Raw genomic sequence first — 27203 nt, 5'->3', positions numbered from 1 at the left:
ATTAATGTGCCAATGGGCATAAAGCACTCAGAGGATTCATAATGCCACAAGCCTAGGAAGCCTCATAATCATCAAGGTAAAGGCCACAGCTGCTGCCTGAAACATCAGAATTGTAGCCTGACTGTCCAGTGCAGGATCCTGACCCCTACCAGCCTCGAGAGATAGGTGGAGGGCAAACTGCTGTTGTCGTCTGCTGGCACCACCTCTGCACCTGTCACCATGAAAAGTCTGCATGGATTGCTGCACATGCTGAGATGACTGTCTCTGGCAATACGCGAGACCCCCTTGAGTATTCTTTCAATTTTCTGTATTGCTTGTGGAACTGGCATGCAGGAGAAAGTAACTCCAGTGAGCAGACTGTAGCTTTCCTGCATGTCAATCTCCCGGACAATGCATCAGCCTTCCGCGAACAAGTCTAAATGCATCAAAAGACATGTCCATTAAAGAGGCCTGGACATTGCCAGAATTGACGGTTTAGCACATCCAGATAGGCCTGCTGATAATTACATTGTTGCCTATAGTGCAGGCAGGCGATAACGTAGCATCCAATACTGAGGAATAACACACTTTGCAGCATCTTGTCCTGACTGAGCAAAGGCATCACAGATATTATCTAGCAATGCTGACATCACGTGAGTCATGTCAAAACAATAGGTGGTAGTTGCAGCAAGCACCAAAATGTGCATGTTATTCCCCAAAACCTTATTTCTGAGCGCTATTCATCACGAAAGATCAATTCCGACTAAGTGGAGTTGGATTTTTTTCACGTTTGATAAATATCACACCAATTAGCAGGCCACTTGCAATGAGGGCTTATTCCTTATGTTTTCTCTAATTCATAAACTGTGGATCTAGTGACTAGGACAAAAACTGTTTCGATAGTTCTTTGATACATCTTAGTGGGCCTGGTACTATGCAAATAGGTGCATGCCAAGCCCCTACTCACATGCAGCTCTGCATTCTTGATCCTTTTTGGGACTCAGAGTAAGTCACATTTGCTGATTAGATCGTCCATTAGTTTTGTTGAATAGTAACAGGATATCTGTACATTCTTCAAATGCCAAGTGTTTCATACAATATTTTATTGTATGATGTATTTAATGAATAACAGTGAAATACAAGCACAAGGTTGACTCCTCACCTTATTACTGGTTACTCCTTTTGACTTTCATCTGATACAGAAATTACTTCTCCATGCTATGGGGGTCAGCAAAAATAGAAGGCAAAGTTCCAAGCTAGCAGTCACAGCAGCTTCATTGTGGTTCACCTTTACTAGCAGCCCTGTGTCTGCAGGACGTAGTGAAAATGTTCACTCAACAGCGGTGTTCTACAGCTCAGGGTATATAAATAAGAGACCGGAAAGCAGGGTAATCACAGGAAGCGCATCAACCAGCAGGAGAATCTGCGTACATTTATCCTATTCATTTTACTGCTGAAGTGGATGTGGGATAAACTAATCAGCACTCACCAGAGAGGAGATCAAGCACAGCAGCAATTTAAAGGAACCCTAGATCTAGACCCGGAATAAATCCTATTGACAGAAGAAAGTAACAGATTATATATGGTTCTCCACAAGAGCAAAACATGTCAGTCTCTCATCTAAATTCATCTGGTGAACAAAATGCCTCCTGCCATGTCCTAAGACATTATTAACTCTGTCATTGTCCTTCACCTCTAACTACCATCATTTCTTAACTGTTGTCTTGGAATTCTCAAGGTGCAGTTCTACCTCTGAAGCTGGTAAGGAAGTACATTAAGAGAGGCTATGTATGCTACAAATCTCTGGGTTTTACAGCCTTAACTATTCTCTAAGACACTATCACAGACAGGAATTTAATAGTGTGGTGCCGGGTTAACCTCAAATAGGAGGAGTTCATTTGGTAAAATTTGATTTTGTGACCATCAGCTGCAACCATGCTCGAGTTAGTACTTTGTTTAAATGAGCGGTCTAATCCTAAAAGTGTTTATCCTATTAGTCTATTGGGCACTTCTTGTCTGAGGCTTTGCCATTGGTCATGTGTTCTCACTTCCTTAAGCTCCGTATGTAACGGATAGTCAACTTGCAGCTGTGGGTCATCTAGATCGAACTCTCCGCAGTAGGGGGTGATGGGTGATTGAGGGGGATGGTGGAACACTGCCTCTAATCTATACACTACTCAGGTAGTAAAACGTGGGTGGAAAGAGCCGAATCCCAGCTAAACTTAGAAGGGAGAAGTTTTTAAGTTTTGTCAATGCGTGAGAGATTTCCAGAGTTTGGGTCCTGGAAGAGAAACACACCGAAGGCTAAATTATGACAAAGCTTCCCCACTGAATTTAAGGGGAGGTGGTGCAGGTAGGAGGAAATCCTGAAATTCAAACAAACTGAAGTAAACTGTACAATTTAACATGATTAATTAGTTCTCTAGTTTAAAAACTGAGCACCATCTGAACGGCACGCTCCATAGATATGGAGGTACAAAGGTCATGTTTACGGGAAGTCAGAAAACAGGACACTGAATTACATGAGCAAGGAGTGAAGGGTTGCTCAGATCACTTATGTTTTTTCGGGGCTCAGACAGCCAGTTCTAGATAGGCCTTCGCCATTTGAACTGTAAGCTTAAATATTTTTCCCCAGCTAATTGAAAGCAAAGATTTTCACAAATTCTGACGATTAATTTGTCAAAAAACAAAGACTATGGTAATGGATATAGAAGGTGAACATGTTAGAGCCATTGGAGTGACAAACCTTGTAAGCCAGAGAACTCTTCAAATCACTGTCCAACAGTTGAGGACAGTGTGAATAGCGATATCACAGGACATCTCAAGTTGGGCTAACGAAGGACGAGGTGAAAGAATTTCACCATACAGCATGTTCAATAAAAATTGAGGGAAACAAAAGAAATTATTAGCAGCACTAGAAGACCGACTTGAGTAAAGGGTTAGCGGGTCTGTATTAACTGGCATGAGGGGTCTATGAGAAGTAACAGTGAGACGAGCCGGCATGATTAAAGCAGTCTTACTTCTGTAAATTCACAGGAATATAACTTCTATCACCACTTTGCCAAATGGTTGGGTAGGTAAAAGATAAGCAAGAGAAGAATTGGCAAACTTTAAAAGAGTTAAAGCAAGATTTGTGGGAAAAAATGCAAAATCAGGCAGACAGCAGCTGAATATTGTGAGTTAATGGGTTTGATGGTGCTCATCATCTAAAGCACAAACTAAGAAGTGCTGCGAAAGGAGACATTTTCCATCGTCGGTGGCAATGGGATTTAAAGATGTGAATACACATACTAGGCAACCCCATGCTTCTCAGACACTTCAATAAAATGTATTTTCTTGAGAGGGTGGTTTTTACAGAAGGGCACCATTGGACTCTCGATATTGGAAGTATCAGCAATGAATACACCAGCAGGGGCTTTGCATGGGACGGATCTTAGCTGAAGCCTCGAAGGTGGGAAACAAACAACAATATAAATAATACAAAGCAGCTCACAAGAACAGCGCAGCTCACGACAACCAATGAAAAACCTTCTGACCACTGCCTTTCAAAGAATCCATTGCCTGAAAAATATTGCTTTTGCATAAAGCTTATTGATTTCATAATGTGTTTAATATTCCCTCTCAGAAGACTCCTACCCCTTTTAAACCCAAACATTACAAAAACATTTCTTAAGATCTAATGAAAACTACAGGGATGTATGTTAGCATCCATTTGGAATTACGGGTCAGTCATGATTTTTTGGTTTGAATGATTTCCTGGGTGGCTCTGGAAATACGTTTTAATACAAAACTACCCCTCCTGCACACCCCCTCCCACCCCACCACACACAGTGAGGTATTACAGTGCGTCATTTGGGTTGAGAAGGAGGTTGGATCCGACGTCTGACTGACGAGCGCTGGCAGATAAAACAAGGATTAAGACACTAACATCACACAATGGTGGAATTTTCATTTGAAATTTAAAAATTACGTTTTTTCAGACAAAAATCCACTCGCATAAAACAAAATATAGCTAGCATTAACGGGTTTGAAAGAACTGTGATCCACCAAATATGGACATGTTTCACTTGTTTGTTGTCAAAGAAGCTTATTAAATGGCTGTGAATCAGTGGAGATTAAGAGATTCCTCATCCATTTCACACAAAAAGGACATCTGCTACTTTTGTAAACTGGTTACCAAGCTATAGTTACAAATCTCCAACTACATCTCTTGTATACAGTTGGATGTAGATATGTAAAGTAATAGCAGGGCGACTGAGAAATGTCTGTAGCTATATGGAATCAAGAGAGCACAGAAAAATCCTGAGTTTATAGACTCTTTCAACACCAACCTTCCAATGGTCTGCAGCACAAACATTACACCCGAAAGAGAGAAATCTGGGAATTATAGTCAACAATAACCTATAAAATCCAATAAACAAGCCACAACAGTAATTAAGTATAGTAACTTTCAGCTTAATATATTGTAGCAATTCTTGTCTTTTAGTTCACAAGGGAATTGGAGCAGAGATGTTGCAGCTAATCAGTTGAATCAACTATGGGAAATTCTACCTATTACCTTTCACTGCACAGATCACATGTAAAACTATTACAAGTACTAAAATATTAACCGTTTGCTCTATTCTGCAATTTTGTTTTTAACTAAATCATCTTACCTCATCCTCTTCTCTACAGTCCACACTCAATTTCAATCCTACCTCCTGATCTCTTGAGTCCTTTATCACCTCCCTCCTCGTGTGCATTGTTGCTTACATAATCGTTTTAGTAACACAGGTGCTTACTTTTGTTTGATAAAATAATGCTATGCTTTGTGTTTTTCTGTTGTAGAGTGCACTAATATCACCGGCCAATACTCAAAATGAGCCAACTTTACTAGGTTACAGGCTTTGGGAATCGCTACAACCAATTAATTGAGAAACCAATCTAGTACGGAGAAAATTATAATTGCTCTGGGGTTTCTTTTCAGTCCATTATTTTTTTTTTGCTCACCACGCATGTGCTGGCAGGGCCCAACCTTATGTTAATCAGTATTAGTCAAGCCCCAAAATGATAATCCAGTGCATCCAAAAAGGACGGATCATGTCCCTTCTGTACGGGAACAAAAGCAATTCCAGACATATTTTGGAGCGGTCGGGCCTCATCGGTGGTGTGAACCTCGAGTTCTATGGCATAGTGACCAAGGAGATCAATGTTGGACTATTAAAGTCCAATACAACTTGATTCAATAAATGTTACTTGTTAAGCGTGACTTTGCGACTTTTCTAAAAAGGCAAAGGTAGTCAGGCAGTTGCAGGGCAGCATTTTCTGGTGTCCCTGTGGTGCAGCAAAATCATGGCCAGGATAGAAGATAGTGAGCAAGTTTAACAAGTGCTTATCCCAGGAACTGACAAATTGCTGTGGGTACCAATGTTTTGGTAGACTTAACTGTCAGTGAGGAAACGTAAGATGAAAAGATTTTGCTAACAGTCATGTTTTTCTTTCGCTACCAGGTTTTTGTTTGTCTGAAACACTTTGTTGATAGGATTCAGGGGTTCGAAGGGTAAGGGGCCATGGAGATCCACTAAAGAGGCCATCAAAGTTAATGAACTCAATCTACTGGTCGACTACTTGTTGTAGGACTTTAGCATGATGATGGGCAGAGACCAGCAGAGGAACCATGAGTCTCCGTAAATTTACAGAGCACATCACAGAAAAATGTAACAGTTTGTAATACGTGCAGGAGGTACTTACATTAATAATGATCAAGTCACCTAAAGGCCTCTGTACTTCTTGCTCCATCTATTTCAAGGTTTATGTGGATCATGCTATCAAGAGTAATGCCCAACTAACACCCACGATGGATGAGATGCTGGGTGCCTTAGAAATGTCTCATTTTTAGCAAAGCCTTTTAAAGAAGAAACTGACATGCAAGGCTCAGAACAGTCAAGGCACATCTTCACGAACAAACCTCAAGGTTCACATGGGAAATTGTATAGGGACCTTAATTGGCCAAGCCTACATCTCAATGGTTTGCCAAAGCATAAATGGACGGTAAAGCCATGTTCCCCCAACTGGGGAATCCATTTGAGGTTCCAGTCTGGATCAACAACGACCTTCACAACAAGGCACTTAAACACCTCTTTGGTCTTGGAAAGGCTATGCTGCGGGTACACCACATAGGAAGGTGTCTTGTTAGAGACGATGGCTTTTACCTGGAATTCATTTTCAATTGCAAAGAGACAGCAAATGTCTGTCTGTGAGATACTGCTAAAGTACAAGCTTAAGCAAGTAGGGCAAAGCCTAACCCGCAAGGCTGACTCCAGCAAATGAAATATGCACTGTGTGCTTTTCTCATCCCGGCTAGCTTAGTCCTAAAAGTCCCTACCATCATGCCAACAAATATATCAGAGAAGGAGTTGAGTTTAACATCATGAATGTCCACATGAGTGAGATTATTCAATGGTTTCCTACAGTATGAAACTCCTGTCCTGATACTCAGAAACAGCTTGTATTGCAAGGTTTTTGGTCCCACCTAAAGCCCAAGCCATGGCAGTGTGGACTGTGCATCATTGAGCAGACAGACTAAAATCTGATATTTTTAAGTGTCACTAATTTAAGACTCCTATAGAGGATCAACGTACTGAACTTCAACATAACCCATCACACAGCAAGCATCAGAAAACAGACAGACCCTACCCTACATTCTAAAAGGAATCAGAACCAGGACTCTCGAGGTTGTAAGTAGCCCCTCACTTAAGAGACCACCATAATAGTAATGCGGTTAGAAGTGACAAATGACCGTTGAACTTTTCCGACACAGAATATCCTTGCTCTTCTGATATCATGGAGTAGCAAACCTCAGATCACTTTCCCAGTCTGACACACTATGAAGGGTAGCTATATTTACACCCACCTCTCTCCTGCCTTAGCACCTCTAACCAACACTTCTATCAGCTCGACTAATAAGTTGTCTTATTTTCTGGGTGATCTGTTTCCTTGTCTATAAAGCACATCTTCTATTACAATTTCAGTCTTTCTTCCTGTGCTAGAAGATCAAAATGTGAGCTAAGACAATAGGATGCTAAAGGCCAAGACTTCATCAACTCCGACTCTATGCACCCTCTAAGAGTTAAGCATGGGACAGATTAGAAAGACAGTGCTGAGACCACTCATTGCAGACAAGAAGGTGTTCACAGGAAAAAAGAAATAAATGACCTTGCAGCTACAAAATCACCAGCCCTGAAAATTTCTGAACCACTTGGGAAAGATGTCAAAACACAAATACGTAGGTTGGTATGATGCATAAGACATGTATGTTTTGGGAGATACTTGATGGTGGGTGTCCTTGGCATGCCCAATCCTTACTTGATGTCATACACTGCCCTATACTATACGTCACGGGGGTTTGCAAAGCTCTATTTTACTACTTGCTACTCTTTATGCGTACTCTTCCCAGAGCACTCTCAAGTCACGAGAGGGTGGTTACCACTCCTCTACAAAAAACATAAATAAAAGTTATTTTAAAAGCTTTCTAACGTGCAACAGAGATTTGTTTTTTCTGAAAGTTACAGAGAAAGCGCCAAACTGAACTCTGCAAGAATGGGAAAGGATTCAAGCCAAAGTGTGCTTGGGAGATATTAATCTTATCTGGTCTACACAAATAGGACACCAGCACATTGGATTCAGACGAGAGAAAAGCTGCAACAGTGATGGCCACTAATGCAAGAGATGACGGTGCTTCGCAGGATGTAAAAAGAGACTCTTGGGCAGGGGAGTGGTTAGCAGAAAAGGCAAGAGAACCTGTTGATAATGTCAACTAAGTACAACGGCTTGTGCCCTGGAGAGGCCTATAACATGGCAGCAGGAGATGCAACCTCCCCTATACCTGATTTGGTATTGTCAGAATGTTCTGTGGTTGAAAGGTGTCAAGGCAACACTAGGAGAAGCCTAGTGTCTGTGTTGTGTCTAGAGTCTCTTGTGCTTTAGAATAGTGGCTTAGGTGATGTCCAGACCTAGGTACTTAAGTGTGGTTTGAAAGTGGTGCCTATGCCCCTATGCTTGGTGGATTCATGAAAGTGCCTTGCTGATGGGCATGGCATACAAAGGAACAGCAGGGATAGTGACATACATATGTTTGCAGCAACATCCAATGAGGGTCTTGTGTTAAGGAAAGGTCAGCGAGGAAACAGAAGATGACTCAAGTGCTTTGTGTAGTTCGACAAGATGGTCCACAGGTTGGAAGGCTTTAACGCTGGAGCAGCAAGTAGCTTCAGTGATTGGGGTGGTGTCAGACAAGGGTATTCTGATTCAGATGGGTGACAAGAGGAGCCAAAACAACATGCAGTGGATGGTGTCAAGTGTAGACAGGGTCTTATGCCCGAGTCAGATGACACCAGAGTGCAGCAGGAGACTGTCAAGCATGATCAATCAGCAGGGGGTACAGTGTTTGACACACCACAGACGCCTGCATTTCTAAAAGCATTAGGTCAGTGTATTATTGCTTTAAATGTCACATCAGTGTATTATTGCTTTGAATGTCACATCTGGGAAGCCAGGAGATTTTTGGCGTAGCAGCTGGTCACACAAAGCAGATCTCATCAGACGATGAGGTGATGGCGAAGGTCATTTATCCACAGGGGTTAGACTGCAATATTATGATCGTATTCTTCTAATGCATTTATCGAAATGGTATCTCTATGGGCGGAAAGTTTTAAATACATGCAGATGCTAGATCAAAATCAACACACTTTGATGATACAAGTTTCCATTACTTTAAGTTGTCCAACTGCAAGTTGTTAATGACTGGTTTTTCGAACAGTGGCAGTTGAGGCCTATACACTAGAGCTGGATATGTTCAACTGTCCACATTTTTAGGACTTTTTTTGGTTTCCAGATACCTTCATCTCTAACTCGAGCCATGCATGTTGTACTGAGGTGCTGATGAAGTGCACTGCGATTGAATGGCTGGGAAGGCAAACCAACACCTACTGTCGCATGGCTCTTGGTTGAGACGGTAAGGCTGCAGAAGTCCAAGCCCAGAGACCTTATAGGCATGTTGATGTTGGAAGACATTTGGAATAGAGGGAATGGAAGTCACACAAAGTCATATAGCGCTGCCGGAGTAATTCTAGCTCCAGAGACCTCAATGTCATATGTACTAGCAGCTAAGACATGCCCTAGAGCAAATATCACAAGTGTTAAACATCCTCCAGGAATTCAATCCAATAGAGGTGAAGGTGGTAATTGTCCCCTGGGGCTGGAAAAGCATTTCTCAAATGCACTAATCGTTGGTGGTGAATGCACAAGACTTATTCAATTGCTTGGGCCATTGCAGGGAATAGAATGTGACACAGCTGGAGGAAGAGGAATGGAGGGAAGCCAAGATGGCACCTCTGGAGTTGCCAATCTCAAGTTGGCTGCACCTGATTCCAGTTAAATTCCTGCACCAAACATATTATACCCCTGATAGACTATGGAAAATGCACAAATGACAGTCCCCAAGCAAATAACCTTATTAAGCGGTCTAGGGCACACATCAGAGGACAAGGGTCTGGTATCAAAACGTATGGAGAGCTGCACCTTTGTATAACATACTGCGTGACAAATTTCGGTGGGAAAAGGCTTCCTGTTTATAAAGTATTCTGGATGCATCACTATATGTGAAGTGGCACCTAGTACACTCTTGTATAAAGAAAGTCTTTGCATAATATTACATGGAAAGCTGCATTTCTGTGCATAATGTGATATGAGACAATGATTAAGGAAAAGCAGCATCTTGGTGCATAAAGAGCTTAAGATCACATAGCTGTGGGGGAAGTCTGTTTAATGTGCTATGTGACAAAGCTCTCTAGGAAGCTATACTTTAGTGCACACAGAAGGCTTTATGGGAAGATGTACCTCTATGTCAAAGAGCTAGGCACTAGGCAGAGCAGTATGCGATTTTACACTTTTGTGCGTTAAGTGCTCACAAAAGCATGTTTATATAAAAAGTGGCCTCTTTGAGACACAAAGCTGTAAGTGTAGGTGCACCTCTATGTGTGATGTTGTCTGGGGAGTGGAATTCTAGAGGAAGCTGCAGTACAGTTTCAGAAGGGCGTAGGATATGCCGAGCTGTAGGAGTGGTTAGCCTCGTCTAGACAAACGCATGTGAAGAGTAGACTTATTCCACCTCTTACCGCAGTGCAGAGTACACTCCAAGAGACAGAAAGGAGTAATCAGGATCATAGTACAGGTACACCGAGGACACACAGCTAGGCAGTATATCGAGGACTCCCACTGCAATAATCTTCCCATCAAGCCAGTACTGCTGGTGAAAGGAGCCATAGCCACAGTCGGGTCCGTCAGGTCGCATTTCTGCCTATATGGAGAGAAAAATAACACTGCATTCAACAGAAAAAGAGGACTGCTCCACAGTAGTGGCAAAAAGTTGAGCTGTGAAAAAACAGGATCTGATACATTTGAAATTCTATGTTAGGGGGTCCCCTCTGTGCAAACTACTGGCATGATGGTGAAGGATGGGTGTCTTGTTGACTATATGACAATGAAGGAAGGCCTAAGCCTCTATTGTGATGCTGAATGAAAGGGCCTCAGTCTCTATTATCATGATGAAAGAAAGGGTATGAGTCTTCATACGATGATGAAGTATGGATTTCTTAGTTTCTATGAGAGGAAAAGAGGGGGTCTTAGTTCCCACATGATAACAGATAGAAAGAAGTTTGTCTTAGTCTTTATATGACGATGTAAAAAGCGGGTCTTAATCTTCATAAGATGATGGGGTCTTTGCCTTCCATGACTACAAAGGGAGGAAGTCACACTCAATATAATAATAATGAGGGAAGAGAGTATGACAATGAAGGAAGAAGATCTTGGGGCCTAATTTAGAGTGCGACAGCCAGGTTATTCCACCACAAACATGATGGATATCCTGACTACCGTATTACATGTGCATTATATCCTGTGATACTTGTAATAAGGTGGTGATGGAATACCCATCTGCCAAACTCTAAGTTAAGCATTATATGATGAAGGATCGTGGAGTGGTCATGGATTTCATGCAATAATGAAGGAAGGGAGTTTGCCCAAGTCTCTATATGAGCATTAAGAGAGAGATATTATGACGATGGAAGAGGGAGACCATAGCTTGAATAGAGTAGGGAAAACCTCTTGGCAAAATAAGAGTCTGACATTGATGACAATGATAATGATTCAAGTTAACTGTCAGGAACCAAACTATGCAGTCCTTGAGGGCCTTTCTGTTCTAGTTTAGTTAAATGCCTTAATTCCCTTCACACATTGCACTTGTATCAGCAGAGTAAGGTCGGCACCTAGAAATTCTAAATGCTCATTAATGTGCATTAGAACATTGGAATGTTGGGAGCTCCATTGAAAACAATGGAGTGCTCCGGGCTTATAATGGCTGGTATAAGCCCGGAGCTTCAACATTCCAATGTGTCTTTGTTCACAGCTCTGGCTGTGAACAAAGACTTCAGGGAGCCTGAGGGGATTTCAATCCCCTCGCGCTCCCTGAAGGCTTTGTTTTGTTAGAACATTCTGCCCTCTAGTGGCAGCATGTTCTAATAGCCTTATAGCCCTTCGTAGCAGGGCTATACCGGCTTTTAAAGTCCCTCTGCTTTGTTAAAGTCCCTCGCCTTCGGCTCGGGCCTTTAATGCTGCAGCGGGCCTTTAACAGCCGGTATAGCCCGCTACGGCGGGCTATAAGGCTATAATATCAGTGCAATAATAAAGTAATTCATTCAATCCTTTTACCTCATCAGGGCAATACACTCAATGGAAGGTACCCACATGAGGAATTTAATGAAGAGGAAAACTAGAAGTAAACAAATCAACAATTGTACTGCTTCCAAGCAAGCTCGGCCTAGGCAACTACAAAGAGATTCAGTTAGAAGGAGCAAATAACTTTAGAGAGTATGCTTCGCAGGCCCAACCATGGTAGAAGTTGTGCAGGTCTCAAGGTGTCATGTAAAGCACAGGTCGGAATGTTTTTTGTGGAAATCGTGCAGATTAACACCAGTGATTTCTATAGGAAAAGAGGAGGAACTCTTTTAATCTACCCTTTTTCCATGCTGTGTAAATCAGAGGTGGAAGTTCACTTTAGGACTCCAGCCTACGGACCCTCCATCAACAACATGTAAAACATATGTGGGAGCCTCCTTTGAAGATACCCAGCAACATCATCATTTGTAACATGTAAACCAAGGTAGGAAAGAGTTCTCCTTGTGAACCTCCCATCTTCTCACCCCGCCACACGCCCCTCAATAATATGGGCAGAATAGGTGGCTGATCTTTTTTCTGAAACCAGCTTTCAACCTCTCTCCACTACCCCTACTGCACCCTGTATCCTAGAAGTAGGAGGACCTGCCCAGACTTTTGCATGATCACTTCATGGATTTCGGGGGGTTGTAGTAAAAACTTCAAGTATGGGAACAGTGTTGTAATGAGGAAGTCCCCGAAACTAGAGGTGTCACTTCCCTTTCAGTATCACACTCACTGAAATTTGTAAAACCAAGGAAGGAATTAAGCAGAGGTGGGAGTTTTCTTTGCGCTACTCTCACACTCACACATAACAACATAGCATGGGTGAGAGAACTCCGATGTGAACCCCGTAACATGTAAATCAAAAAAGGAATTTTAATTGTGCATTTCAAATGCACCTCATAACAACTTACAACTCTATTGGTGGATCCATCTATACTCACACTAATATGCAAGGCAAAGGGGTGAGTCAACCATGGATCCATCTCCCCTTCTGTACTATGCAGCCAGGGTTGGAACTTATATGTGCAAGACCACCAATCCTCGAAATCTAAGGTGAAGGCTCGCTTTAGACCCTCCTCCCCTCTCTGAAAAGAATCAGTTTTTCTTCTGTCAGATTTTATAATTTTATGGAATGCTGATCTACAGCTCCAACCGCACCTAGTGTAATTAATTTTAATGGCCCAGTCATCAAAGGGTGCAAGTAAGGGAATAACCAACTACACTTAGTGCTGGAGGTTGACAATCCTCAGGTTGTTTGCAGTAAAGCATGACATCACAGGTATTGTGGATCTTTCTCGTTAAAAGAAAGGATGAAGTCCTCCTTTTCGAGAATGCTGAATATTTATCAGACTGCCTGGGTATGTTTTGGGAACTTGGTCAGGCAAGTGACATCAGAGCATGTGCAAATCCACCCCACTAACACAAATGTAAACAGAACCTATGAGGTGGAGGAAGCATAATGAGCATTTGGCATTCCCTGATGGACTGGCTAATACAATCAGAGGTTCTGCTACTTTTGAAACCTTCATGCTAGCCAACAGCTTAAGCAAATGTTTTTGGTAGGACCTACACAATGGTCCCTGCTAGGTAGGTGGAGGTTGGCACAGCCAAGTATGTGCTGTCGTCTATGCATTGTCCCAAGACTTTCTTCCACCCCCGTCAGTCATGGTAATTCCTTAACTTGCTTAACCCTACATCTCTCCGCATCCTTATCACTTGTGTTCTTCTCAATCTGGCTGTACCAATGCTGGGAGTGGGCCACCCAAGAGATGGAAGTTGAAGATGCACTACAAAGAAATATTTTGTTACCAGAACTATTTTAATTTTCTTTTTTTACAATTTAAGCACTGGTTCCACCTACCTGAAAAGGACACCACTGCCCTTGTCCTTCAATAGAACTTTCCTAAATCACTGACTGACTATTTATCACACACTCTGCCTAGAAGATCTCTTGGGACGGAAAGCATTGCCTCATGCCTTACAATAAATACATTCTCAGCCTTTTTTTAAAATGTGAATAGTGTTTTGGTCCAACAGAATAAAAGGGGACATGGGAGTAGAATGATCTTCCATCTAAGCACTGGCAAAGCCATTTGGTCTGGAATTTGCTGTCAGCCTTTTTGGCTTTGTCAATGCTTGTTTTATTTTGTCATGGGATTTGCAAAACGTTATTGTTGGGGAACTGCTGGCCTACTAAATCGTTAATTAAACATAAAAAACCTAAAAGCAAAAATTAAATTAAAAGCAAGACTATGGTCTTAAAAAGCACCCCTTGCCATAGTATTCCCTGGCAATCAAGGGAACTATTTTGTACGTTGATGTACTCCTTGTGAAAAGGAAAAATGCCATAAGTCACAGTGAATGTAGCCAATGGCTGCAGTGGACTGACACACTGCCCAATGTTGTATGCTGTAGTGGGCAGAAGAAATTTGTAAATGACACAATAAGAGACCAATGGATGAAGCCAGCTGACTGTAAGGTCCTAAAAGCATTTTCAACTACTAATTTGACTAAGATCAAAAGGTCTTGGCTAACACCACACTTATAGGGGTGAGACTAAAATACACCTGTTGACTGATCCAAGATGTGGCTGACAAAGCATTGAGCCAATGGCTGAAAGTCCCGGAGCAAAACAAAGTTAATGGCTGAAGAAGGCTGGTACAAAGGCTAGTATAAGCTTAGAATACAATACGTTTGCCATGAATGATGCAAGGGCCATACATGTTCAATCTAAAAATGATAATTAGGCTCCCATGTCAGAAACACAGATGCAACACAGAACAGATCCCTCTTCAATCCTACCTTTAAGGACAGATTCTCCAAATTTGTAGGCTTAATATTACCCAACTTTGAATAAGAAAAGCTTTTCCATGCATGACTACGACTCGTTTCTGTCTGCAATCTTAATAGCTACACAACTGACTAACTTTAAACTTAGGTGAAAACCACCTTTGGTTTCCTTAGACTTCATTTTATGTACTTCTGTGACAACTCCCAGACTGCTGCAAATGGTATACAAGGTCAACAGAAAAAGTTAATTTAATTTGGCAACCCAGTTTCTGGTGGATACTTTATCTAACCACCGATTCTTCACCTTTAGAATATCCCTTGGTACCAGAATGGTTCTGGAAAACAATTCAGCAAAGCTCCCAACTGTCAATAAGTGGAGTTATGTGGCTTTGTGATGATTCCATACCATCCCGGAAGTGACAGGAGGGGAGCCGCATATAAGCGCTACACCTGTGCACTGACATCAATTTCTTGTATCTTTCTTCTTCAGCGCCCTCAAATGTGGAATATAGTGTAAATTGATTGAGACAGTGTGCTGGTTTCTCATGGGACCTTTTCAGGTGCTAAAAAGGCCACACCTCAGATTATTGAGGAAACAGCATCACTGAAGGTAAGTAACTTGTTCTTCTGACAGATAGTTCTACCTACAGATTACTCACCTTTAGAATAGACTCCGTAACAATGCTTCCCAAAGGTAGATGTTCTTGGGAGTGGAATTAGAACAAAAAGTCCTACAGAACTGCTAGGGCAAAGTGTTGTTGCCACTGGATCAGACTGTCAAGGCAGTCATGTTTTGTGAATGTATGCACCAACCCCAAATCACAACCTAGCAGATGACTCGAACAGGTACTCTTTGCCAAAGCTGTTGTAGCGGGTTGACCCTGGGGTAATGGGTCAACCCGCTACAACAGGGTACTGCTCTTGGCCAGTGTGTTGAAGATTTTGAGCACATGATAATCCACTTCGACAGGGTCCTCTTTTGCATCACCTTGTCTGTATTTGGACCAGAAAGCCTTATTAAGAACTCCTCATCCACACACTGTCTCTTTACCTTTATGCTGCTGATGTAAAAGCTCAGCGCCCCCTTTTGGGTCGAAGCAATGATGTCTCTCTTCCTCTTTCGATGGGTGAAGCAAGGCAAAAAACACAGGAATAGTGATCTTCTGACCAACGTGGAAGAAAGTCACCACCTTTCGTACGAAGCCCATCTATGTCCTCTATATCAATTTGTCTGGAAAGAAGGGGGTGTTGGGCTGTTGCACCAAAAGCAGCTGCAGTTCACTTATGTGGCGTGCTGATGCAGGACTGCTTTTAGAGTCAAAAGCCTTAAGGAACAGCTGTGCATAAACTCGAAGTGCTTGCACATGAGAAATGTCAAGACCAAGTTCAGATGCCACTGTAGCACAACAAATTGGTTTGGTAGGAAAACATGAGAGTCAAATCTTTAATAAAACGCTTCACAATTGGGGACTTAAACATAGACAGTTGGTCAATTACATACAGAAAGATCAAAAGGGCTGACAAATAACCTTTTACTGAGCCCACTTCAAGACATTACTGGTTTAATAAACTATCTAACAAAATAAAATCAGAAAGTCTTGTAAACCGTCAATCTTTCGGGTACCACCCCAAGCAACAAATTTGTCCCAGGACTCAGCATAGATCGACTTTGTGAAAGGGCGCCCGACTGCAAGGATGCCAACAACAACTTCAGTTGACAAGTACAACTAATTTAGCTGCTGCTGCTCACCCTCCACTTATTGAGGTGTAGGTGGTGAAGACTCCGGTGGAGGATCCTATGCTGTTGCTGAGACAGGCGGTCCTCCTGAAGTGGACATCTGATCGGAGGACAAATGCTCAGCTCTGGGTATTACACCCTCCTGGCCAAGTCAGACTCTGCAATAAGAATTAATTGGGCCCATTCTCTTTTGATCGTCATCAGAAATCAAGGCAGGAATGGTAGCAGTGGAAATGTGTATAGTAGTACTTCCCTCTTTTCCAGCCAGAATGTGCCATCTAATTAGTGCCCTGGAGGAAACTACAGCACACAGAATTGTTGACACTGCACCCACTGAACAGTAGCGCACAGATCTAGCCAAGACTTATTCCACTGCCCGAAGATGCCCTGTGCCACCATGGGATGAAATTGACAACTGCGGTCCACCAGAAAAATGCTAAATTGCTCAGCTTATCAGAGACCCCACCAGGTGGCTGGTGACCAAGAAGAAGTTCTGCTTGTCCAGCATTCTCTCTCCAGAGGTGCAGCACCCTGACAAAAAATTCAAGTCACTTACTCCGCCCTGCTTGTTGCAGGACCATATGGCTGTCATATTGTCTGCAAGGATCTGCATCAGCCATCCATTTAATGGATGGTATCCAGGCTTCTAAGGCCTAGATCGCTTGAAGCTTTAGAAGTTTGAAAGGGAGTTGTCGCTCTGTCTGAGACCAGAATCTTCTACCTTTCACCTCTCCCAGGTTACCATTCCTTCCAACCCAACAGTAATAAATCTATCGCCACTGTGCACTCTGGATGGGGGATGGAGACAAACAAAGTGCTTTTTCTGCTGGAGGTTCAGGTGGTGAGTCTAGCTTTATTTCAGGAGGTGTGCCTAGCCCATCAGCACTTTAAAGTATATATACAATAAATTCTCAGTATAACGAGGGGGAAGAAACTTGACCCCTTCTTCAACATCATCATCTCTATGTTGAGGGGCAGTGGCTTCTTCTTGCACAGGGTCAAAATCAAAACCAAAAAGAGTGCTAGCATTCTGCTAGGTCCGGCCTTAGGGCAGAGGCAATAGAATAGACTGTGAAAGGACTGTACAACCACTGGTTGTGCTTTTGTAATTTCATAGTAATGAAGTATGTCTGGATTGAGTTGAAACGGGTCCAGAGTTAGAGAGCACCGTCTGGATCATATCATCAATCTGTGCCAGCTGAGTTGGTAAAGAAACAAATGGCTTGGATCTTGGAAGTGGAGTAACAGTCAGTGTGCGGACAAAGGCCGGGTAGTGGGTCTGGCGTGTGCAGAAGGCATCAAGAGTGTTCTTGCCAGCAGAAGTGTGACTGGAAACTCTTGCAGCTATGTGGAGTCCAAAGGCGTGCCAGAGGGAGCAGGTGTTGCACTGAAGATCTGCAGCATGGCCTCTCAGGGGTCCGTAATTTGCTGTGGTGTGGTCAAGGTCCAATAAATTTGGGGTATGTCAGGACCAATTAAAGGATTCATTCTGAAGGCATTGTGGGAGTGTGATCTTTGTTTTGTGACCATCACACTGGACTTTTAGTGGTGGGAACGGATCAAGTGCCGCTTGGCTTAATTGTACTCGTGTTGAAACTTCGACTTGGACTTACAGGCAGACATCGACCAGGAGTGGATTTTAAATCGGAGTGGCTTTGAGAGCAGGAGTTACCTGGTCTGCCATTTGGAGCTGGACCTACGCTTCAGTTATTTTTGTTGTTTAGCCTCCCGGTCCTGAATCAACAAGGGATTTATGAGAGCACACCTGCTGCCTGCCATTAGAGACGTTCCCAGAGCCCAAGCACCACAAAAGTACCACGTTTGGGTCCATGGCCGAAATCTTCCTGCACAGCTTAGACCCTGCTGTTTTCAGTGGGGACATCGTTCAGCAGTCCAATTACTAAAGTTTTTGAAGTTGATGGAAAACAGACGAAATTGGGAGCTTTGGATTCATGTCGAAAGAAGAAAGAAGGGAACTTACTTCCACATGCAGAGGTGACGCTTGGCTTTGTCTTCATTCTGTAAGAATACTACTAGAAACAAAAATATTTTCCCTTTTGTGCTGTGACTTTGCCAAAGCATAAAGCTGCTAATCATCAATGATTAGAAGATGCATTGATCAACTATCTAAAGTGGGAAGATGGCCTAAATCGTGACAGTTATTTACAATTCTCAAGAATTACACGTTTTACTGCATGTATAAAATACATAACATTTTTATTTTTTGCTATCAAAACATATCCTTTTTTCCTTTGTGTAAAAATTAGTACAGTACAAAATAAATTCATATTTAATACACAATCCACATCACTTATCAATTCATTAAAAGATTTTCCTATTGTAACCCAATTTTTACAACGACCCTCTTCCTGCCAATTACCTAAAAGAGTTCATACCGCTGCTTCTGCCTCTATGGACCAAGATTATCAACACTTCTCTGTTTCAAGGAATCATTCCTGAAAGCCTTAAATCTGGCCAGGTATCACCCATCCTAAAGAAACCAACGGCAGACCACACAGACCTAAATAACTACCGCCCGATCTCTAATATCCCAACTTTGGCCAAACTCCTTGTAAAATGAGCTCACAGCCAGCTGGGAAACCACATTGACCATTTCAACCTGCTCAACCAATCCGGCTTTCGTGCAGGGTACAGTACTGAATCGGCCATGACTCACATAATAGATGAGGCACTAAAAATCCTTGACCAAAACGAAGCCTGTCTACTAATCCTTCTTGATCTCTCTTCGGCATTCGACACTGTCAAACATGATAATCTTCTAGACCTTCTCAGATATAGAATGGGCCTATCAGTATCAGCTCTAAATTGGTTTGCCTCTTTCCTCCAAAATAGATCCCAAAGATTTAGGGTCAATCAATCCCTATTTATGGCCGTCCCAGTCACTCTAGGAGTTCCACATGGTTCATCCCTCTCGCCTACACTCTTCAACCCTTTCATGGAACCCCTGACTGAAATTCTCAGCTCCTCAAACATACATTATCATATGAACGCTGACGACACACAACTATACTTAAAGATCACCTCTCTAGACGATGTCACAACTCTCAATTCAACTCTAAAAAAACCCAGACCTGGCAGGCAGACAACCACCAATGTAGAAGAATGGCTTAAACAGCTCACAGCGCTCAAATGCCAACCTCATATAGTTGACTCAGCAAAATCGCTAGGAATAATACTGGACAGAAATCTTAACATGCAGAAACATATCAGTGCTGTAACAAAAGGCGCAAATATTCAGATCAACAGTCTGAGAAAACTAAAACCATTCCTGCTCGCAAATGACTTCAAACTGGCTGTTCAAGCATTAGTAATCCCGAGACTAGACTATAGGAGTGCAACGCTATGCAGTCTTCCCAAATCATCAACGGGCCGTCTAAGAGCCTCACTCAATTCAGCGGCTAGGCTAATCATGGGCTCAAAAGAAATTGTCATATTACCCCCAACCTTAGAGCTCTTAACTGGCTTCCTTTCTAAGCCAGAATTGAACTAAAAATCGCTTGCATGACCTACAAAGCCCTACATCACAATACTACGAGATACTCGGCCCACAAATTGGTGCTCTCTTGTGGAAACAGAACCTCCAGAAGTACCAGCAATCTTCTACTGAAACCACAACGCTTTACCAAAAAGAAAACATACAACCGCGCCTTCTCTGGAATCGCTCCTAGGATTTGGAACGCACTGCCGCCTGAAACTAGATGGAACCCTTCTTTTACCTCCTTTAAAAAAGAAGTAAAATCCCTACTTTTAAGGAAATTCTCATGAAACATTGTACATTTGCATCTACGCAACTGAGAACTGTATTTCAAGTGTTAACTATGTATTCATATGTTCCTTTGTTTCCTACTCTCGACTCATGTAAAGCGCTCTGATTCCTGCAAGGGTCATGTTTGCACTATATATAACCTTCAAAATAAAATAAATAATAATATTCATGTCTCATAAGCACACATTATAAACACACAAAATAGGTTTCCTGTCAAACACATTAAATACAATTAACATTTTTGTTTTATTTTCTGTTGATGCAGCATTTCAGTGGTACATATAGTGGTTTACCCCACCTTCTTTAGGACATACTAATACATACTTTAAAATATCTTCCTAATTTGTCGTAGGATTATGTCAGTGTTCTTTGTTATCCCGACGTATATCCAAAGGTTTCAGATCCTAATTTCTTATGACAAGTTGAAGTATAATGTGCCAGGTTGTGCCACTAAATCTCCATACAATTAGGGAATTAATCATGTGTGCTCTATTTTGTCTCTTTATATAGAGTCACCGTGAACCCTAAATATTGCCAATCGATAGTTTTAGTGGGATAAAAAAAGGTATTCCTTTCCTTTGCAATCCAGATTTCAATTCAAACTCAAATCTGCATAGTTCCGATCTGACTGACTGAATATGCAGATTTGAGTTTGAATTTAAATCTGGACTGCAAAGGGCAGGAATACCTTTTTTTAATTCCACTAAAACTATTGTATGGCAATATCCAGGGAGCGCAGTGACTTCTTTATTTAAATTACGCAAAATCTATTAATTCAAATGTTAAAAGCCTTAGACAAACAAAAATCTGTGTTAACTCAACTATATTCATATTTTTTATTGTTATCTGCTCCACTTTTGCCCTACAAAGTGCCTGTAAGCCTTCTTTTTTATGCATAGTGCTGCCAATACCATACTTATCCAACTCTGTCTTCGCCACACTGTCTCGATTAAACAAAATCGCCATCTTCTAATAACAAACTAGTGCATGAAGTCATCCAATGCATTAGGACTTTCTCAAATTGCTTCATAAAACGGCTTTTGTCTACAGTGCCTTCCAGATCAAACTGTATTATCAGCCATGGTTCTAGATAACAAAGTATCACGATTTCGGCCTGGGTATCACTGTGTTTGTGCACACCGATTACTGTTTCCTGACTTTTGTTAGTCACATGCAGATAACTTTTAACCCACGCAAACACAGATGTACATTTGATATTCCAGTCTTACCTTTTTTAACACCCTTAAAAAGCTTGTTGGCTCAAGGAGCCAAAGAGGAACCCATGCTGGCTGAAAAAACCTTGTGCTCATATACTGAACAATAATTTGTTCAGAATATAACAAAAGTAAAAGCACCAAAATTCACCTACTGTTTGACTCGTATCTATCTCCATATTAGACATACAGAGTGCTCCCATCCATTCTCCATACAGTGTTTTTCTAAAGCATCCAAAGTCATGTGGAAAGCGGCATTTTGAACACTCTTTAGCCTTCAGTCACCCTCCTTCCTGCCAGGCCCTCCACACAGGAGACCAACTCCAGCAATCCACCCAACTGAGATATACTGCACAATGACTATGTAAGAAAGTGGGTATGGCTCGTCCTGGACAATCTTGTTTTTGGTTCCTTTGAGTGTGGAAGGAATGTTTTTGTTTCTAAACGAGACGCCAGCCCTCTACGTTTTCGCCTCGACGTCTCACAACATACATACACATACAAATATATACGCGTATGCTCAAGAGCTAGAAAAATACTGCAGGTGAGGAAGCACAGAAGTGAGATGCTATGTGAATGCGTCTCTCCTCAGTTCAAACCCAAATTCCTGGAGATATAGCTCAACTCAGAAGCGCCTCTTTTCAAAGTCCCATGGCTCAGATGTGGGCCCGGCCAGAGTGTAGAGATGCAGGTAGGACTGAAGCCTTTCAGAGGCAGTGCTGTGCTCAAAGCATCCTTTTGTTGGTCTGCAGCCACATGCCTCTAGGCTCTCACAGGAGAAGGTCATGGTCTGTAGGCTGTAAATGAACATTTATAGAAGCGGAGGGGATGAATCTGACTGCAACATATAGTCCGGGTGTACTGCCAAGGCAGATGCGAGGAAACATGAGCGCAGTGTCGTGAAAATGCTGTACCCCAATATCCTACCTTGGTTTGACGCTGCATTTCCTTCCCATTTGGTGCCATCCAGGCCTCCACCACTTATCATACCACATAAGTCATTCTTAGGAGTCACGATTTCTCAGTACAAGCCGCCAAGCTCTGGAACTATCTACCAGGCAATGTTAGAAGCACCCAGGAGCATACACACTCCGGAGACAGTTGAAAACATGGCTATCTCCTAGTTAACTGCACCACTCACATACCAGCAACAGAGCCCAGAAAACAGTCACACCCTCAAGCACAATCCTCAGCTTACAACCTATGAATTGCAAACAACTTAACTAGCAAACTGCTTTCAATATGCAGGTAACCTTAGAAGGGCTGACCTATTATTCACCATAGCATTATATAGTTATGTACTTGCATATCTAACAGTTATGGTCCACAATAATACTAAAACCATAATACGTAACTATTGGCAACAAATTATAACTTTTACGTCTTAAACTCACAAAAGACATATCTGTTATCAGAGTTGTCCATCACCAGCACTGTAGAGCCAAAAAACAGCCATCCCCAAATAAACAGGCATGAAATAATGGAAGAGATCTGTCACACATTGCTAGACAATTCGGAGGACATTAGTACAGTCCACCACTGCAGCTACCAAATAACTATCCAACATGACCGCCTCTTTACATCTCACAAAGACACTCAGATACGGAATTATAATAAAAATGCCCATCCAACCAGGTCTTTCCACTTCTCTTTCCCTCCAACCATTCCAGTTCCAGACCACAAATATACACAAAATCTCATATTAGACAACCCAGTGCAGCAACCAGCGAAGCAGAATAGATCATATTAAATACCACAAAAGGACATGCAGAGCTGTTCAAAGATACCAGCATACTGAAAACCATAAAACTGTGCATCTCTCGCACACATTATCATTCAACACACTGCTAAGTGCTGTCTCCCATACCACTATATAACCGCATCTCAGTGGTCATCAAGCATGACATGGAAACACTTCCCACATAGGTTCAAAACAAAGTCAATTTTCTTCCAACCACACACCCTACACGGTGGAGTTTTCTACTCATGTAGGCAAGCGCTTCAGAACTCCACATAGGGGAATTTTGCGCTATATTAATACTGCAATAATGCACAATAACACAAAATAAAACAAAGTGCAGCACAGCCTAATGGAGGCGGCATGAGTTCAGGTAGGCAGAATAGCCAGTTCATTTCAACTGCTTCACTCTTCCGCCAATGCAAGACCACGTCGTCGGAGCTGGGGATTTCACTCTGGTATCCTGCTCTATATCTCGTCCCAGCTCAGTCCTTATGTTTATGGGTGGGTAGGGTGATGTGGCTAGCTCTCAGTGCTATTCATTGAGCCAAGAATGGCTTTCCAGGTGGCACATAATGGAAAAAACAACTTACTAGGCTTGCCACCTAGTCAGTTTTTCACCAGACTGTCAGGTAACTATCACTTCATGGCTGGTGGGAATACATTTGTCTGGCAATTGTTTACTTCATTATAGTGTATACTGTGGGGCTACAGAGCAGGCAAGGGCGCCTCTTGTATGTAGACATTGGTATTAAAAGAGCAATGAAGTGCTGCACAGTAAGGGTAGTGTTGAAAGTTATCAAGCGAGAACTTTTCATCTTTGAATTACAGGCGATTTGTCCAAGATCTTAAAATGTTATACTCAATGTAAAGGTGCGATTCTAACCCCTGCCCACAGGCTCAAAGTTCGCGACTTTCCCATTAGACAAAACCTCTAGTTATGCATGCTTAACATTTTGAATCGGTAGAAGCAGAACGACCAATTTTGAATCCACACAGGGTCTGGTTACAGCTTGCTTCATTTGTTTTACGCAGTAGGTTATTAGACCCAATAAGCTCATTTTATTTATTATCAGCTGTGTTCTCAGACTACTTTCCGTGCTTTGACGTGGGTAGCGTGATAGCAATTTCCTGTGATATCATAGTTAGGTCACTGGTAATATATTTCTAATTGAGTCATTTTAATGCTAATTACCACTTTCACAGAATGTTTGTTGGCAAGTTGGGTACGCCTCACCACAAAGATGGCCGACCCCCCTCCCCCCCCCCCCCCCACCACACACGCACACACACACACATATCCAGGTCCGACCCTCCCGGAGCTGTGCAGTGACTCACACCGGCACGTGCCCGTTCCCTGCAGGAACTCACGCGCTCGGCAGGACTTCTTTTTACAAAACAGCGCCTCTACATTCCTCCTACCGGTTGTGTGTACACCCCCTTTACTCTTAACTGTATTTTAATCGAAGACATATGCCAGTGCAGTCAGAGAAAATGTAATTCAGGCCCCGAAGAATGCCCATAAAACGGGAGCGGTGGGGGCAGAGAAGGGCTGGCAGCCTGACCTCGCACAGAAGAGCCTGTGTGAGCCCTCAGCAGGCCTGATGAAGTGATAAAAGCCCTTTTCCTATAAATTGTAATAAGTACTGGTGTTCCAAAGCAGAGGAATGCGAGGAAAGTGGCCCACCGCAGCGCTTTCACGGGCCTTCTGCACACAGCAGCTTTGGCACACCTCTCCACCTGTTGCCTCAAAAAGTCAGGCATTTAAGAGGGTGATCCCTATAAGGTCAATGGGAAATGAATACTATTGGAGGGGGATACAGGTTGAAAAGCGTGTGACAGTTTTGTTTGTCAGGAGGATGAATGGAAGTAAATCGCTGCTTACTTACACGTATGCTTTGACTGCTATTCAATAGGCCCCCATGGCTTCAATCCCAAGCACTCGTGTGCCAGGTACTCGGCACTATGATTTCTTCAGTGCCCATTCGAAGACCCTGGACGAATAAACCCAGTGTAGATTCAGGCTATTAAATGCAATACTGAATCAAAGTGGGGTAAAGTTCTAACAAAGTGAGGGCAGCTGGAGGGACTGAGGCACAAGGAAAGGTGGTCTAGAGAGATGCTAAAGAGGAATGAAGCATGGAGTACAGAAGCAATGCAAATGGCAGAATCAAGAAAGGAGTGATGAGGAAGGAGAGGCCAAAGGAATGGTGTAGTGAGGGTGTGCTGTGGAACGGAAGGAGGAGTTGTCAGTAAGGGAAAGAGGGAAAGAGGGACTGAGGATAAACTAAGGAAAGAATCAAAAGTGAAGAATACGAGAACCATGTACGACACTTTGGAAAGCTGAAAGCAGACGAGTAAGGTGGGTACCTAGGAAGGCAGAAAGGAGAGAGGGGGAGTAATTTGAAGAGAGGGCAAGAAAACATGAAGGGGAGAGATGGATTGAGTTTTCAAGAGTGAAGAAATTATGCAACATAAGAGAGGATAGAAAACAGTCCTTAGAATTTCCACAAAGTTTAGCAGGCAGTGAGCCCTTGGAATTATATACGTCACACAACATCAACCATGTTCCAAAAAACAAACAGTCCCATTATCAATCCATGGAAGGAATTAGTGGTACAAAAGCTGTGCTGTCATTCTCATGCATCTCATTTCAAGAAAAAAAAGATGGAACAGCGAACACCCGGCTGCCAGTAGATGTATCCAAAAAAACTACTACAACAAAGCCCAAGGGGCATACTACTAGAGATAAAGCAAACATCACGGTTATCATTTCATAAGTTCTCTCCTCTGTCCTGTTGTCGATATTTAGTTGTAATAATGGCTAACGATATAACATGCAGTAGTCACCTTTTAATTAGGCCATATTGAAGCACTGACCAGAAGCTCTTGCCTCCCAGCAAGACAGGCGCTTGAGAAGTGATTTTCAAAACTCGCTGTTTAAGAAGACTGGTGATATTGCCAAACCTCATATCTAGATACACCTGAAGGACACACAACCTCCCAATTTCACTGCCTCTCATTATCTCATTCCTGCACCTACTGCTTGGATTATCCAAAACTTTACCCATGTGACTTGATTGTAGAAACGTCTGAAAATTGACAACGTGTTTCTTGCTCTGACTCTGGAAGCTCCTTTCTTGGCAAGGATCAGGGGACCAATGGACCAATGCCCCACAAAGAGCGGACTGTGCATCAGATTTACGTTGGTGCAATCTATAGTAAAGCTTAGTGTCCTCTTGCGTCCTAACAATTGAGTCTCTCTTCCTCCTTGGGGGGATATTGTGGAGCTAACAATGCTAGAAGGGGGGTCAGCCAGCCTGAAAATTAAGTGGAGTGACCAAATGTGACAGAAAACAAACTTCAATAGTCCACGCCAATCTATCTGGAAGAAATGATGTATAAGGTGGGTACATAGAAAGAGCCTGCAGATCGCTCACTTGCCTGGCTGATGTTAAGTCGATGATAAAGACCGTTTTCTACAGCACAAGCCTTAACAGACAACTATGAAGCAGCTCATAAGGGGTGCACTTCAAAAAAGTGAGAACTCAAATTCAAGTCCAACTGTGGCATCACAAATGATTTTGGCAGAAACAAGTGCTGCAAACATTTCACAAATCCAATCACAACACATGATTTATACAAAGTAGGCTGATCAGGCAACCACAAAAAAGCCAAGAGTCAACAAATAGCCTTTAGCAATGCCCAAAGCAAGTCCTTGATGGGCAAGAGATAAAAACAACAAAACTTCAGGTAACTTGGCTGCAATGGATCAATTTGCCAGGTGCAGCAACAAGCCACAAATTTGTCTGACGGGCTTATACAGATTTTATATAGGGACGTCTCGCCACCAAGATGATATCAATGACCTCATGAGGAAGGTCAAATGCAGTCAGCTACCACCACTCAATCTCTACGCATGAGATGCATATTGAGCAGGCTAGGGTAGAGATGAAGATCCTCCAGAAGCATCAGCTTAATCAGAGGACAGATGCTCATACCCAGGAGCTCCTCGTACCACACTCTCCTGGCCCAATGCATGCCATTAGGGTAACTCGGTCAGGTAATTCCTGATTTTCTTCAAAACTCTGGGCGGAAGAGGTAGCAGCAGAAACGCATACAGGAGGCCAGAGCTCTACTCTAGGCAGAATGCAAACAGAAAGTCCCCTTGGGAACTCCAACGTACAAAAGTGCTGACGTCTC

The 27203-nt window shown here is 42.5% G+C and overlaps 1 protein-coding gene across 8 annotated transcripts in view; it reads right to left on the bottom strand.

The window, feature by feature from the left end:
• Positions 1-27203, bottom strand: part of ATE1 (arginyltransferase 1) — a 409370-nt gene that overhangs the window by 102152 nt on the left and 280015 nt on the right. For all 8 annotated transcript variants that reach the window (XM_085602676.1, XM_085602719.1, XM_085602709.1 and 5 more), the window contains one exon: positions 10134-10315. In XM_085602676.1, coding sequence (XP_085458802.1) covers positions 10134-10315 — 182 coding nt within the window. The remainder of the gene's footprint in view (positions 1-10133; positions 10316-27203) is intronic.

The sequence above is a fragment of the Triturus cristatus genome, chromosome 1_2 (genome assembly GCF_964204655.1).
Source record: "Triturus cristatus chromosome 1_2, aTriCri1.1, whole genome shotgun sequence".
In the NCBI taxonomy this organism is placed as follows: domain Eukaryota; kingdom Metazoa; phylum Chordata; class Amphibia; order Caudata; family Salamandridae; genus Triturus; species Triturus cristatus.
This window is presented reverse-complemented; position numbering and strand designations above follow the sequence as displayed.